Source organism: Suricata suricatta, chromosome 12, assembly GCF_006229205.1.
Source record: "Suricata suricatta isolate VVHF042 chromosome 12, meerkat_22Aug2017_6uvM2_HiC, whole genome shotgun sequence".
Taxonomy (NCBI): Eukaryota; Metazoa; Chordata; class Mammalia; order Carnivora; family Herpestidae; genus Suricata; species Suricata suricatta.
In genome coordinates, this window is record NC_043711.1 from 13,443,454 (window position 1) to 13,456,020 (window position 12,567).

General features: G+C 54.9%; 1 protein-coding gene across 4 annotated transcripts; it reads right to left on the minus strand.

Moving 5' to 3' along the window:
• Positions 1 to 6,443: 6,443 nt before the first annotated feature.
• Positions 6,444 to 12,469, minus strand: LOC115275162 (putative protein TPRXL). 4 transcript variants are annotated; one of them, XR_003901412.1, is made up of 5 exons: positions 11,111 to 11,713; positions 10,887 to 10,988; positions 8,557 to 8,853; positions 6,625 to 6,777; positions 6,444 to 6,528 (listed from the first exon to the last, which is right to left on the minus strand). XR_003901412.1 is itself a non-coding variant. In XM_029918790.1 (4 exons), exons 1-3 carry the CDS (start codon positions 12,016 to 12,018, stop codon positions 6,653 to 6,655), a joined length of 702 nt encoding a protein of 233 aa, XP_029774650.1. In that variant the 5' UTR covers positions 12,019 to 12,347; the 3' UTR covers positions 6,444 to 6,528; positions 6,625 to 6,652. The 4 variants fall into 4 exon arrangements, 3 of the variants coding, with proteins under 3 accessions (XP_029774650.1, XP_029774652.1, XP_029774651.1); XM_029918790.1 differs by lacking the exons at positions 10,887 to 10,988; positions 11,111 to 11,713 and adding an exon at positions 11,739 to 12,347; XM_029918792.1 differs by lacking the exons at positions 10,887 to 10,988; positions 11,111 to 11,713 and adding an exon at positions 11,749 to 12,275.
• Between the last annotated feature and the right edge of the window lie 98 nt (positions 12,470 to 12,567).

The following is a 12,567-nucleotide window of genomic DNA, read 5'->3' on the forward strand; positions in this document are numbered from 1 at the left end:
CACGAGGGGACTCTAAGATGCCCTCATCCAGGTTCCTGGACTGGACCAGAGAGCCGTATCTCAATCCTACTTTCTCCCTGAATGAATTTACATCTCTGAGTCTCAGTGTCCTCATCCATGAAATGGGGGTGTGGATCTCAGACCTGCAGAATATGACTAGTCCTGGCCCACAGTAGGCATTGCAAGAATATTTAATTAATCAATTAGTACATAGCATATTTATTATTGATGACATTATATAATATATACTGCTCTTTAATATAATAATACCCTAATGGTTTTCTTTCATATTATATGTTTATTAAAACATAAAGATAAAACCTGCAGTACATAAACAATAACAGTACCAATATCTAACATTTCTTGCACACTCACTCCAGTGTAGGTGCTGTTCTAAGGATCCCTTATGCATTAGTTCACAAGGACACAACAGGGCTATTATATACCATAATCCTCATTTTACTTAAAAACTTTTTTTAGAGATTTTATTTTTGAAAATAATCTCTATGTCCAGTGTGGGGCTCAAACTCACAACCCTGAGATCAACATCACATGCTGTACTGACTGAGCCAGCCAGGCATCCCCTCCCCATTATCCTCATTTTATAAACAAGGAAACTGAGGCTCAGAGGTTAAGAAAATGCCCACATTTGCTGTTGGTAAATAAACCCTGAATTCTGAGCGTTAGTGTGTCATCTCTTGAAGGAAAAACTGGACAGGAGAAATTAAATGAGATGGTGTTGGCAAGCATTCCCAAGGAAGCACTTGAGACATTTGAAAATCAAACAGAATCAGAACGAATCAATGAATCAGCAAGTGTGAGCTCTCCAACCCAACAGAACTAACTGGCTCCCCCCCCCATGCCATGTGGTGTAGGGAAAGCACGCCTCAGTTTTTCTACCTGTGAAATGGGATGAAAGCGACACCAATTATTTGGGGTTGTTAATAAAAGTACAAGTTCCACACGTTCCAGTCACAGTCTGAGAACTGTCAGTGGTGCTGACTCCAGGACTTGGAAGTTACAGCGTTGGGTTGGGGGGGTGGGGGTGGGGTCAAAGGAGCAAATGAGATGTGGGAGAGGTGGGGCTTGGAGGGCAGCCCAGCCTTCTGCTCTGCCACTGAGCCTCACCAATTAATCCATCTCGACAATCAGACTAAACATTCAGATGGGAGAACTGAGGTCCGAGAAAATATGGCTCATGGGGCGAGAGCCAGGGCACGGGGACGCAGGGAAGAAGGTACGTGGAACACTAGGACCCAGGATACTTAACCAGTCCCCTCACTTCCAACCCCATATGAGCATAACCCTCTCCCAGGAGCACCTAAATTGTAACGTAGAAATCTAAGAGTTCAGCACTAGGCCTCCCCTGGGAGGATTCCTGGCAGCTGGGAGGAGGTATGGGGAAAGCAGAGGGCGGCATGTGCAGCTACAGTGGGCGCCTCCCAGAACAGGAAGCCCGCTGGGATGTCACCTGCCCGTTTTCTTCTTGGGGAAGCTGGTCCAGATGGAGAAACCACTTGCCCACAGGCATCCTCACTCATTTATTCACTCAACAACAACAACAACAAAGTTCATATAGTGCTAGAAAGAAAATTAAACTGAGTAATAGAGAGCGATGGGGGGGGGGGCACTGACAATGTTCAGGCGTAGTTAGGGGCCTCTCTGAAGAGGTGACTTTGAGCTGAGACCTGAAAGAGGAAGGAGCTGTCCAGGAGAAAGCTACAGCGAAAGCATGCCAGGCAGAGGGAATAGCATGTGCAGAGCCCCTGAGGCAGGACTGAGCTGGTGGGTCTGAGGAACAGCAGAGAGGCTGGAGTGGAGTGTGGGAGGTGAGAGGTGATCTGAGCTGATTCAGAGCCTCAGGGGAGGGATGAGGGGTTGGGAGTTGATTATGGGAACGGACTGAGAACTCCTGAGGGATGTGATTTGCTTTATCATTCTAAGAAGCCCCCTGTGTCTATCTCAGAGCAAAGTGACGACTAGGTCATGGGTCACGGACGAGCCCATGGGTGGATTCGGCATATGTTTTGGAGGCTGAGAGATGGACCGTGGCCATGGATGTTCAAGGGGGTTCAAGGGTAAGTCATGATTATGACGGGTGTAGTCATTTACCGGATAACTTAATAGCCACATAGTTACCTGGGTGGGTGGGGCACCTGGATGGGGAAGATTCGGGGAGGGGGGGAGAGTAAGATCATTAGGACTTGGTTTAAATATCATGTGACCCTCCCAGGGGAAGCCAGTGGAGCCAGCTGGATGTTCGGGTCCGGGCTGGGTTTTTGGGCCAGGCTGGTTTCAGGGTAAAACAGGCGAGACGGGCCCTGTGGGGAGTGGTTGACCTTCCCCCATGTGGACCAGGGCTAGGACAAGAATGGGGCACTCTCAGGGGCGGGGGTTGGAGAGGGGACGGGCCTCCTGCCTCTCAGCTGCAGCAATAATCAATCTGCCACTCCAGACTAATTGCTTTTCCTGTTGAGAGGCTGGAATGGGGACAGAAAGCCCCGGCAGGGGGAGGGGAGGGAGGGGAGGGAGGGGAGGAAGGGCTTGGAGGGAGACCAAGAAGCTGTCTTTAGATTTGTCTATCTTGCCTGTCCCCAAGGTCTCGGATACATGCTAGCCTGCTAGCCGTGGCTGGGGCCTCAAGTCCTGTCTCTAAGACAAACCCTAAATCTGTCTCTTGCCTGCCCCTAACTGTCCCGTGGTTCCCAGCACCCCGAGGACAAATTCCCAGAAGCCCCTGAGACCCCACCTGCCCCAGTCCCTCCCCTCAGCTGCCTCTCCCCTTCCTCCTTCTCCCCTACTTCAACTGGCCCAACCCTGCCTAAACCTGCCTCGGGACCTTTACACGGGCCCTGCCCTCTGCAGGGCCCACCCTTCCCCCAGCTCTCCCTCATGGCTGGCTGCTGGTTTTCATTTGTTCTTCAGCTTAAATGTCACCTTCTGGGAGAAGCCCTTCCTGCCCAGACTAGAATGTCATTCCCACTCACCCATCCCCAAATTCTATTCTTTCTCTTAGTTGAACACCCACCCCCCAGCCTGTGAGCCTCCATGTCCCCCATGCCCAAACCTGGACCCAAAACGCAGTAGGTGTTCCATGCGCCGGCAGGATGACTGATGCTGTACATTGAGTGCTTTGGGGGAGCACTAGAGGGTTCCCCACTTCACAGAGTAATAAGGTGTGGCTCAGACGGAGCTGGCTCCCAGGGTGCACTGGGGCCTGACCAGGGCTTTCCCACACACCACGTTAAAAAAAGAGGAAAGGGGCCGGAGCGGGGGGGGGGGGGGGGGGGGGGGGGGGGGGGGGGGGGGGGGGGGGGGGACGCTTGGGGGGCTCATTCGTTTGAGCGCCCGACTTTGGCTCAGGTCATGATCTCACGGTTTGTGGGTTCGAGCCCCGCGTCGGGCTCTGTGCTGACAGCTAGCTCAGAGGCTGGAGCCTGTCCTCAGATTTTGTGTCTCCCTTTCTCTCTGACCCTCCCCTGTTCACGCTGTCTCTCTCTCTCTCTCAAAAATAAATTAAAACATTAAAAAAAAAAAAGAGGAACAGGGAGGATCTTGAGTGGTTGAAGCATTGAGCGGCTCACAGCGGGGTTCAGAGTGCAGCCCAGGGTCCTGAGGGCCCAGGTTCAAATCTCAGTTTGCCGCTCACTTTGAGGGAGGGATAGATTCTCTGTGCCTCGGTTTCCTCATCTGCAAACTGGGACTACCCTCATCCTTACTCTGCTCATGTAGGGTGTGGATAAGTGAGTTAATGGGTGTGGGACCTTGCCTGCTACTGACCTTTCTCAAACCACATAATTTTAGCCCATTTTATATATATCAACTCTGAGAAACAGAGTACCAGAGAGTTTGTCAGTCACTCAGGCATTGGTGACCAGCCTGGGATTCAAAGGCAGCTCCTGCTGAGTTCTCTGTTTATTGCCTCAGTTTCCCAGAATGAGGTCATTGTCCCTAAGGTGTGTGCTCATGCCCTCCCTGGACTGAGGGCCCCCAGGCCTGCTTTCCTTGGGCAGTCAAAACCTGGCATCCAGACTTCAAGGGTCCTTGCTGTCCCCTCCTCACCTGCTGGTCTCCTGCTCCTAAAGGCATTGGCTGCGGCCTTGGGCTGGACACCTGGGTTGAGTCCCAGATGCCCAGTGACCTCTCTGCGCCTCAGTTTCCCTATCTGTAAGTAGGCCCACAGGCAGCTGTGGGTGTCCAGTAGGGGACATACTGTGACGCCCTCCCCCATGGCCTGGACAGCCCATGCTCGCCCCCCACTCACCTCACTGAGCAGGAAGGGGAGTGCTGTTCCGCTGCGCCTCATGCTGTAGGCGTCTCTGAACCCGGGGAGACAGATGTGAGATCCCTTAGGCCCTGAGAGCCCAGATATACCCTGTGGGACTCCCCCTACCCGGGGAGCTCGTCCCACGCCCCCGTACCCTCTCTCCGAGGCTGCAGATACTCAGTCAAGATAGCCTGGGCCATACCACAGGCTCCAGTGTGGGACACCCACCCACAACTCTGCGGGGCCCCCTATCCGGGGGCCGTGATGCTTACGCATACTCCCCAGGCCTCCCCCCAACCCTTCCATGCCAGGGTCAGCAGCCTTGGAGCATCAGGACCTTCGGGAAGAAGCCCCCTGGCCCCAGGCTCCATGGGGGACCCATTCAGCTCCCAGCCCAGCTCTGGTGGATTCCGAGACCCAAGTCCATAGGCTGAGAAATCCCCAAACTCACACAGGCTCTGCTGGGCCCGGGCAGGCCTGGCGTGCACTGCCCCCACCGAGTCCTGCCTGAGTCCTGTGACCTCCCTGGGAGCGAAGGAAGGGAGCACTGGACCTGCCCAAGTGGGCGGCTCGGGGTCCCCCCCCCAGCGGAACCCCTTAACTGTCTGAGTGCCAGGCTCAGATGGGACACACCCATATACCACCCTTGGGACAGAGCCAGGGGGTGGCAGGCAGAGTGACGGGGGAGAGGGACAGGGTGTCCCGAACATGGGAATGAGACCGTGGCCAGGAGTGTGACCAAGTGTACGGGTGTGTGGAGGGGGGGGTAGGCTCAGGGAGGGGGAGGTGTTAAGTTTAATTGTTTCTGTGTTTGTAAGAGAGGCAGAGAGAGGGAAACATGAAGAGACAAAGAGAGAGAGACAGAGACAGAGAGAAGACAGAGAGAGAGGAGAGACAGAGACACAGAGGAGGTGCAGATGGGAGTAAGATTGGGCCAGCTCAGGGGCCTCAGAGCATAGCCTGTGAGGTGTGGCCTCAGGAGTTTGGGGGTCGCCCTCTGGGGGTCCCTGGAGGCTCCAGGAAAGCTGGTCACTGCACTGTGCCTCTCTAGGTAGATGGATGACCCTATCTGGTCAACGCCTTCTTCACAAACAGCAGGGACTGGAGATTCAGTGGAACCAGCACCCCGGGGAAGGGCTGTGGGGGGGGGGGAACTCCGGCCAGAGGAAAGGGGCTCATGTGGTGCTGCCACCTCCTAAGTCACCACAGGTTAATGTGTCACCAGAACAGCCGCCTGCCCAGGAGGCCCTGCAGTCCCTCTGCCCCCAAAAACCATTAGAGCATGACCCCCCCCCTGCCATCCTGTGCTGTGTGACCTTGACCCCCCACCTCTGTCACCACCCATTTCACAGAAAGCTAAACCCAGCCCGGGCTGCCCCCTGGCCAAGGCATAGCCACTTCCGTGTCCCCCTCTGGCTAGAGAAGCCTTCATGGAACTGGGGACTGGGTGGGCGGGAAGCAGAGAGAAGCCACTGACCCACCAAAGGTCCCTGCCCCGCCGCCGCCCGGGACTGTTTTCCCTCCTAGACGCTGGGAGGAGAGAGTAGGGGCCGAGCTCAGACCCCCAGCAAGCAGGGTGGAGACACCGAGGTGGGGGAACCATTTGGCCCCCCCTGTTCTCGGTGTGCTTCTGGCGCCTTCCTGCCTCCAGGTTGTGTCTGCCTCCCAGAGAGCCTCCCCCACTCCCCCCTGCTGATTTGCCTCCTCAAGACTGGAAGGGAGACTACAAGATTCTGGATCTTGCTGGCTGGAAACTCCCCCGCTGCCTCCACTCCTGTGTCGTTTCCCAGACATCTCAAGTTCTTCCTACCGCAGGACATTGGCATGTGCTGTGCCTGCTTGCTGGGACACCCCCCACCCCCAGCTTTCTCCAGGGAGGCTCCTTCCCACCACCCAGCCCTCTCAGAAAACCTGGGCATGAGGGCCCTTTTGATCCAGCCCCAGCCCCAGTCTGTGACTCCATGACATCTGAAATGATGTCCTTTGATCCTCTCACTATTGTCTGGTCCCACCTTTGAGGCTGTGGGCCCCAATGAGGGTGGAGAAATGGCCCCACTATGACCCCAGCACATAGTAGGCGCTCAAAAGTGTCTGTCACAGCAGTCCATGACTTAGGAGGCCACAAAGGAACATAAGGGCTTTATTCTAGCAAACTCAGTCCCCCCCCCGCAGGAGTCCCGCCCCATCCAAGCCCCCTTCTCCCTCGGCCCCACGGAGATCACTCTGGTGGTGGCAAAGGATGACGCTTGACTCACAGTTTCCTGGAGAGGAACACACACGAGAGAACATTCAGGCATGAGCAGGATTTGCAGCAGGGACTTGGCGGGGCGATCCCTCCAGCCCAGCGCCCACCTCACCGTGGACACCTCATCCGGCTTCTAGAACTCAGACACCACGGTGGCAACACCTCACGGCCACCAGCACAGACCCGACGACCACAATGGACACCAGCAGACACACAGCCACCACCACGCCTGGGTTCCTGTGCAGCTCGGGGGCCCCAGTGTCTCCTGGAGCCGAGGTGGGGAGGCCTGAGTCAGCCCTGGGCCCCACCCCTCCCAAGGCTGCCGCCCCCACCGGGGCCCAGAGCTCTCTCAGCCCCTTCCCAGGAAGCCGTGCTCACTTCCCTCTCCTGTGGCTGCTGTAACTTTATTTCTTTATTTTGAGAGAGAGAGAGAGAATGTGTGTGTGAGAGAGAGAGAGGAGCAGAGAGAAGAGGGGAGAGAGAGAATCCCAAGCAGGCTCTGCGCTGGCAGACTCAGGGCTTGAACTCTCAAACCGAGAGAGCCATGACCTGAACAGAAACCAAGAGCCGGACCCTTAACCGAGGGAGCCACTCAGACGCCCTGCGGCTGCAACTTTTTGTAAAGCACGATTCTGTCCTTTTCCTTTTGAGTGTCATTCGTCTGTAAGAAATTCATTCCGCTCTCTGTGTTTTTGCTGCCCTCCCTGGGCAGGAGTTCTTGCAAAGTGAGAAAAATCTAATCTAGAATTCTGTTCTCAAATGCAGCAACATTCTGAGGCCGCATGCAACATGTGAGCCGTCGTGAAGCTGGTTTACAACATCCTATGACTTCAAGCAGCTCATTACACTTTGTGTTTACACTCTTCTTTGAACATTTTGGAGACAACATATTATTTTGACTAACAGAGTTTTTTTCTAGACCCCTAGAAATGCTTGGCTTCAGTTGGGGCCCGGTGTGGCCACGCCCTGCAACTACCCTCCCCTCAGCGCCATCACTAGCGCCCCCTCATCCAGCCCACTCACTCAGTCCCAACCACCGCACTCTCCCTCAAATGTACCTGGCAGAGTCCTACCTCAGGACCTTTTCATGGGCTGCGCCAGCTACCGGGGCGGCTCTCCCGCCAGATACCCGTGTGACTGCCTCCTTCACCTCCTTTAAACTGAGACATCTGCTGACACTTCTTTAAAAATTTCAATCTTAGGGGCGCCTGGGTGGCTCAGTTGGTTAAGCGTCTGACTTTGGCTCAGGTCATGATCTTACAGTTTGTGAGTTCGAGCCCCACGTCGGGCTCTGTGCTGACAGCTTAGAGCCTGGAGCCTGCTTTGGACTCTGTCTATCCCTTTCTTGATCTCTCTGCCCCTCCCCTGCTCACATTCTTTCTCGCAAAAAGAAATAAACGTTTAAAAAATTTTTTTAAATTCAATCTTAAGGGTGCCTGGATGGCTCAGTTGGTTAAGCATCTGACTCTTGATTTTGGCTCAGGTCATGATCTCATGGTTTGTGAGTTCAAGCCCCACATCGTGCTCCATGCTGGTAGCACAGAGGCTGCTTGGATTCTCTCTCTCTCCCTCTCTCTGACCCTCCCCCTGCTCCCACTCTCTCTCTCTCAAAATAAATAAGCATTTAAAAAGTAAAAATAAAAATGTTAATCCTAGTATGGGACTCGTGATTTCAGGGTCGTGAGTTTGAGCCCCATGCTGGGAGGTAGAGATTATTCAATAAGTAAAAGTTAAAAGTTGAAGGCAAATTTCCATCCACTTGTATTCACAGTCTGACCCCTTATCCTGTATATCTTGTTCTTTTATAAACAAATATTTAATTTACTTATAACCTGTCTCCCAACAAAGCGTGTCTCACAGGCCCTGACACACACTAGGTGCTTAATAAATGTGCATAGAAGAAAAGTCTGAGAGGCTTTAGGTGATACCAGTAGAGAGTGGGGAGAAGCCCTTCTCCACACATGCTCAGGTCTGTGTCTCCCCCTGGTGGCCAATCCCAGAACTGCAGCCTGGTACCCCCAACCTCCAACCCTCCAGTACTCACCAGGGCCAGAGGACACAGAGGTCCCATCAGTGGTGGCTGAGGGCATGGAAGAGGGCTCTGTTCTTGAGCTGGGAGAAGTGGAGCTCATATGCAAGGTCAAGGTGGGGGAACTTGGAGGGCTGGAGTGGGAGGGAGTGGTAGGCTCTGAACCCAGGGAGCCAGAACTGCGGTGGGGGGCCATTTCTGAAGAGGAAGTGGGTGCCAACCCTGGAGTTGTGGAGCTGGGGCTGGACATGATGGTGGAGAATGTCCCTGAAGTTGAGGAGTCATGCTCTGGAAAGACCTGGATGGTGGAGTCTGTTAAAAGAAAAACATGCCCAAAATGTAGTCACTTGTAGTCACTAAGCCCCATATCAGCAAACCAAGAATTAATACCTAATCTAATTGCAGTTTCTGCCCCTCCCAGGAGGGGGACCTTTACCCCGTCAATCTGGAATTAGCTGGCCAGCACTTGTGAGATAATCTGCCTCCTAGATGCCCCTCCTCTGCTTTCTCCCAAAGGAAGGTAAAATTGCCTGAAACAATCTACTCTTCGCTAGAAACTTCCTTTCTCTTCCCCCTTCTGCCTATAAAAGCCCTTCCATTTTGCACAGCTCCTCAGAGCTCCTTCCTATCTGCTAAGACGGGGACACTGCCCAATTCATGTATCATTAATAAAGCCGTTTGGATCTTCGAATTTATTCCTGCTGAGTTTTGGGTTTTAACAAGCCTGTCTACACCCAAGGTGCTGGCGTGGATGGTAGAGCCTGTCTCTGAGCTCAGGCTGCAGTGGTTGGAGGAGGTTTCTGCCGAGCTGGAGGAGTTGTCGCTGGGAAGCTCGGTTCTCCATCCTGCTCTCTAAGAGCACTGAAAAAAAATAATACTGGAAGGAAAACTCACTGAAGGTGCAGGGAGGGGATGGTTAGGAACAAGGGTGTGTGGCCCCAGCCCCTCTCTAGATGTCTCCCTGGTACGTCAGGTAGTAAACCCCTGCTTCTCCCGGCGACCTGGAGGATTTAGTGCACCCTGTGAGTGCTCCGTGGGAAACGGAGGTGCCCTTGTCTGAGATCCCACAGCCAGAGTTACAGTCAGGGTCGGGCCCTCCCCGCCCCCACTCTGGCCACTCTGGCTTCAAGGCTCTAAAGAACGGCTGCATTCAGGGAATGGGTGCAACCCAGCCAGCACACTGGGAAACTTCCCTTCCTTCCTTCCTTCCTTCCTTTCTTTCTTTCTCTTTTCTCTTTTCTTTCTTTTTCTCCTTTCTTTTTCTTTTTCTCTTTCTTTCTTGAGGAAAGTCTATCCCCAATGTGGGGCTTGAAATCACCACCCTGAGGCCTGGAATCTCATGCTCCACCTACTGAGCCAGCCAGGAGCCCCTGGGGAACTCTTCCAAACCTTCTGGGACTCAGTTCCTTCCTCTATAAAGTGGACATCACCGTGTCAGAGCCTCTGGAGAGCTCACACAGGTTTGGCGCATGGTGGGTTCACAGCTGCACAGATCGACCTCCAAGCCCCAGGGAGGAGGATCAGCCCGCATCTTCTTTGCCAGGTACCTGGAAGGTCCCCAAGGCTAAACTCCGAGTTTTACTTGAGAGGCTGGCTCACAGGCCTCCGGCTCTGGGAACAATCAGTGGATCGGGGCTCTGGAAATCTACCCTGCTCCTTTCCAGCCACGCCCTGGCTCCTACTCCATCCCAGGCACTGAGCCCAGGAGCTAGAATAAGGGTGGGTAAATATTTTGTGGGCCACGTCCCACGATGACTTCCTAGTTCCAGGCTGTGAGGCACCTTAACTGCTAGTAAGTGGTTCATCAAATGCTCCTTGCCCCGCCCCGCCCCACCCCACCTAGCCCGCCCAGGGCCAATCTTTATGCTTCCTCCCTCGCCTCACCCCAGGCAGCAAAAATGAGGAAATAACATCAGGCACTGGCCCCAGGAGAGGGGGTTGGGTCTACACACAGACCCCTAAATCTCTGTCCAGGCTCCCAGGCTCTGCGGGGATGCCAGAGAAGTCTAGCAGCGGCATGGTGCCCTGGCCTGACTTCATTCCTATTTTACAGATGGGGAACTGAGGCTCAGAATGGTAGGGAATCTGGCCCAAGGTGACTGGGAAGGTGGGAAGAGGGCCGCCTAAGGACCTCCCAGGAGTCAAAGATGAAGAGGCCAGCCTCCCCAAACTGCTTCCTATCACTATTTGAGGAATTTCTACTGAAACAAAAATGACTCAGAGCCACAGTGGACCCCAAGCTGAGCCAGAACTCTGAGGAACTTTTTTTTTTTTTGTAAGTAGGCTTCACACCCAGTACAGAGCCCGACGCAGGGGTGGGGGTGGGGAGTAGGGCTTGAACTCACGATCCAAGGGTCAGAGCCTTAACTGACTGCTGCTTGAAAGAGGAAGTGGAGGCAGACGTGAGCTCTGCTGAGGCCTGGGGCAGAGTAGAAGGTGCTCCTGAGCTGCAGGGGAGCAGACCGAAAGGTGAAATGGGGCTGTTTCCATGCACTGGCCTGGGAGTCTGCTTTGCCCCCGGGAGTCCTAGACCAGGAGGCTGGCAAGAGCCAAGTCATCCGGTTCCAACCTGGGCCCAGCACAGCTGGGAGACGCCTTGCCTGAGCCTCAGTTTCCTGAGCCCTGCAGTGGAGATAAATGCGGCGGCTTCTGGCTGAAGCCCTTGCCTGCAGTGGGAACCCCAGGCCTGGTGGCCTCCACTCTCGATGTTCTAGGGCTGAAGCTGGGGCATGGGTCAGAGAGAGCAATGACTTTGGTGAGACACGGAGGGCTGGGGGAAAGGATGCAGGTTCAACTCTTCCGCATCCTGGGGACCATCTGACAGGGCAGAAGAAGGAAATGAAGTCAGGTGCCAAGAACCGCTCCTGGGAGCCATCAGAGCTTAGTGACCAGGAAGTGAGCTCTTGTGTCCCCCCATCAGGGCCCGGGGTCCTCACTCCTCTCCCGGTGGAGGCTACAAGAAACTGAGGTTTGAAACAGAACCTCACAATGGAGTCCCCTCCCCCCAGCCTCTTGCTGGTTCCTATCAGCAGCAGGGTGGTGGCACCCCACTTTGCTTCTGAGACAGTGGCCGTTCACGTGTTGGGGGCAGGCAGGGGCGTGGGTGGGGAGGGTGGCCCGAAGGAGGGATCCAGAAGGCAGGTGTGTAGCTGAACCATATGCCCCCCTCCACCTTCCTGAAAGCCAGGCCTCCTTACCTGTTCTTACCTCTAGAGGTGACAGAGGCAAGAGAGGAATTCCCCAGCAGCAGCACCAGAGACAGCGACAGAAGTGGCGATGGCAGCTGGGAGACCGCCATTCCTGTGCAGGGAGGGCGGGAGGCGGGCTCTGCACAGGTGTGTGGCCAGGTGCCTGCTCTTTGGGCCCGCGCACGCGCACCCTGCCGGCAGTGTGTGGGGCCGTGCACAGGTGAGGCGGAGGTGGGGCCTCAGGACACAGGGCCTCTGGGGGGCTGCTACTGTTCCCCAGGGGTGCCATTCCTGCTCGCCTCTCCACCTGGACCCCCCACCTCTCCTACAAGCCCCACTTGGACCATGACCCTGAAGAGGTCACCCCTCAACTCTGGGCCCCTCCATAGCTACCCTGAATCCATGTGCCCTGCCGCACCCCTCCTCTGTCCAGGCCGCCCCCTCTGGGGTAGCCCCCTCTCTCTCTCCCAACAGGCTGGGTATATCTGTCTGGCTCTCTCTCCCCAAGACTGGGGGTGAGAGAGGAAGGCAGGGTACACTTCCCAAATCAGGAAGTGACTGGAAACCCCTAACATTTCCTGAACAGGGCACCCATGCATAGGACTGTAGGATTTTCTAGGGTCAAGGAACTTGTGGCCGCCATTCTGGGCCAGGCATGGAGCCACTGGCTTCTGGAATGTGCTGGGGACAGCTCCCATCTGGAACGGACTGGACTCCACCCCATTAGCCATGGATAGATATGGTGACAGATGTGAAACCACACTGTTGGCCCTGACCTCCAGAAAAGACTCCCCTATCCCAGCTGCGGAGCTTTGGGGCCCCTCCCAGTCCTCTCCCC

Coding starts and splice junctions, on each gene's coding strand:
- LOC115275162 (XM_029918790.1), bottom strand. CDS start 12,018: ATGGCACCCCTGGGGAACAGTAGCAGCCCCCCAGAGGCCCTGTGTCCT. Junction 8,854..11,738: donor ACCTCTAGAGGTAAGAACAG/GTAAGGAGGCCT, acceptor TTCTTTTAACAG/ACTCCACCATCCAGGTCTTT. Junction 6,778..8,556: donor CTCTGTGTCCTCTGGCCCTG/GTGAGTACTGGA, acceptor CCTCGGCTCCAG/GAGACACTGGGGCCCCCGAG.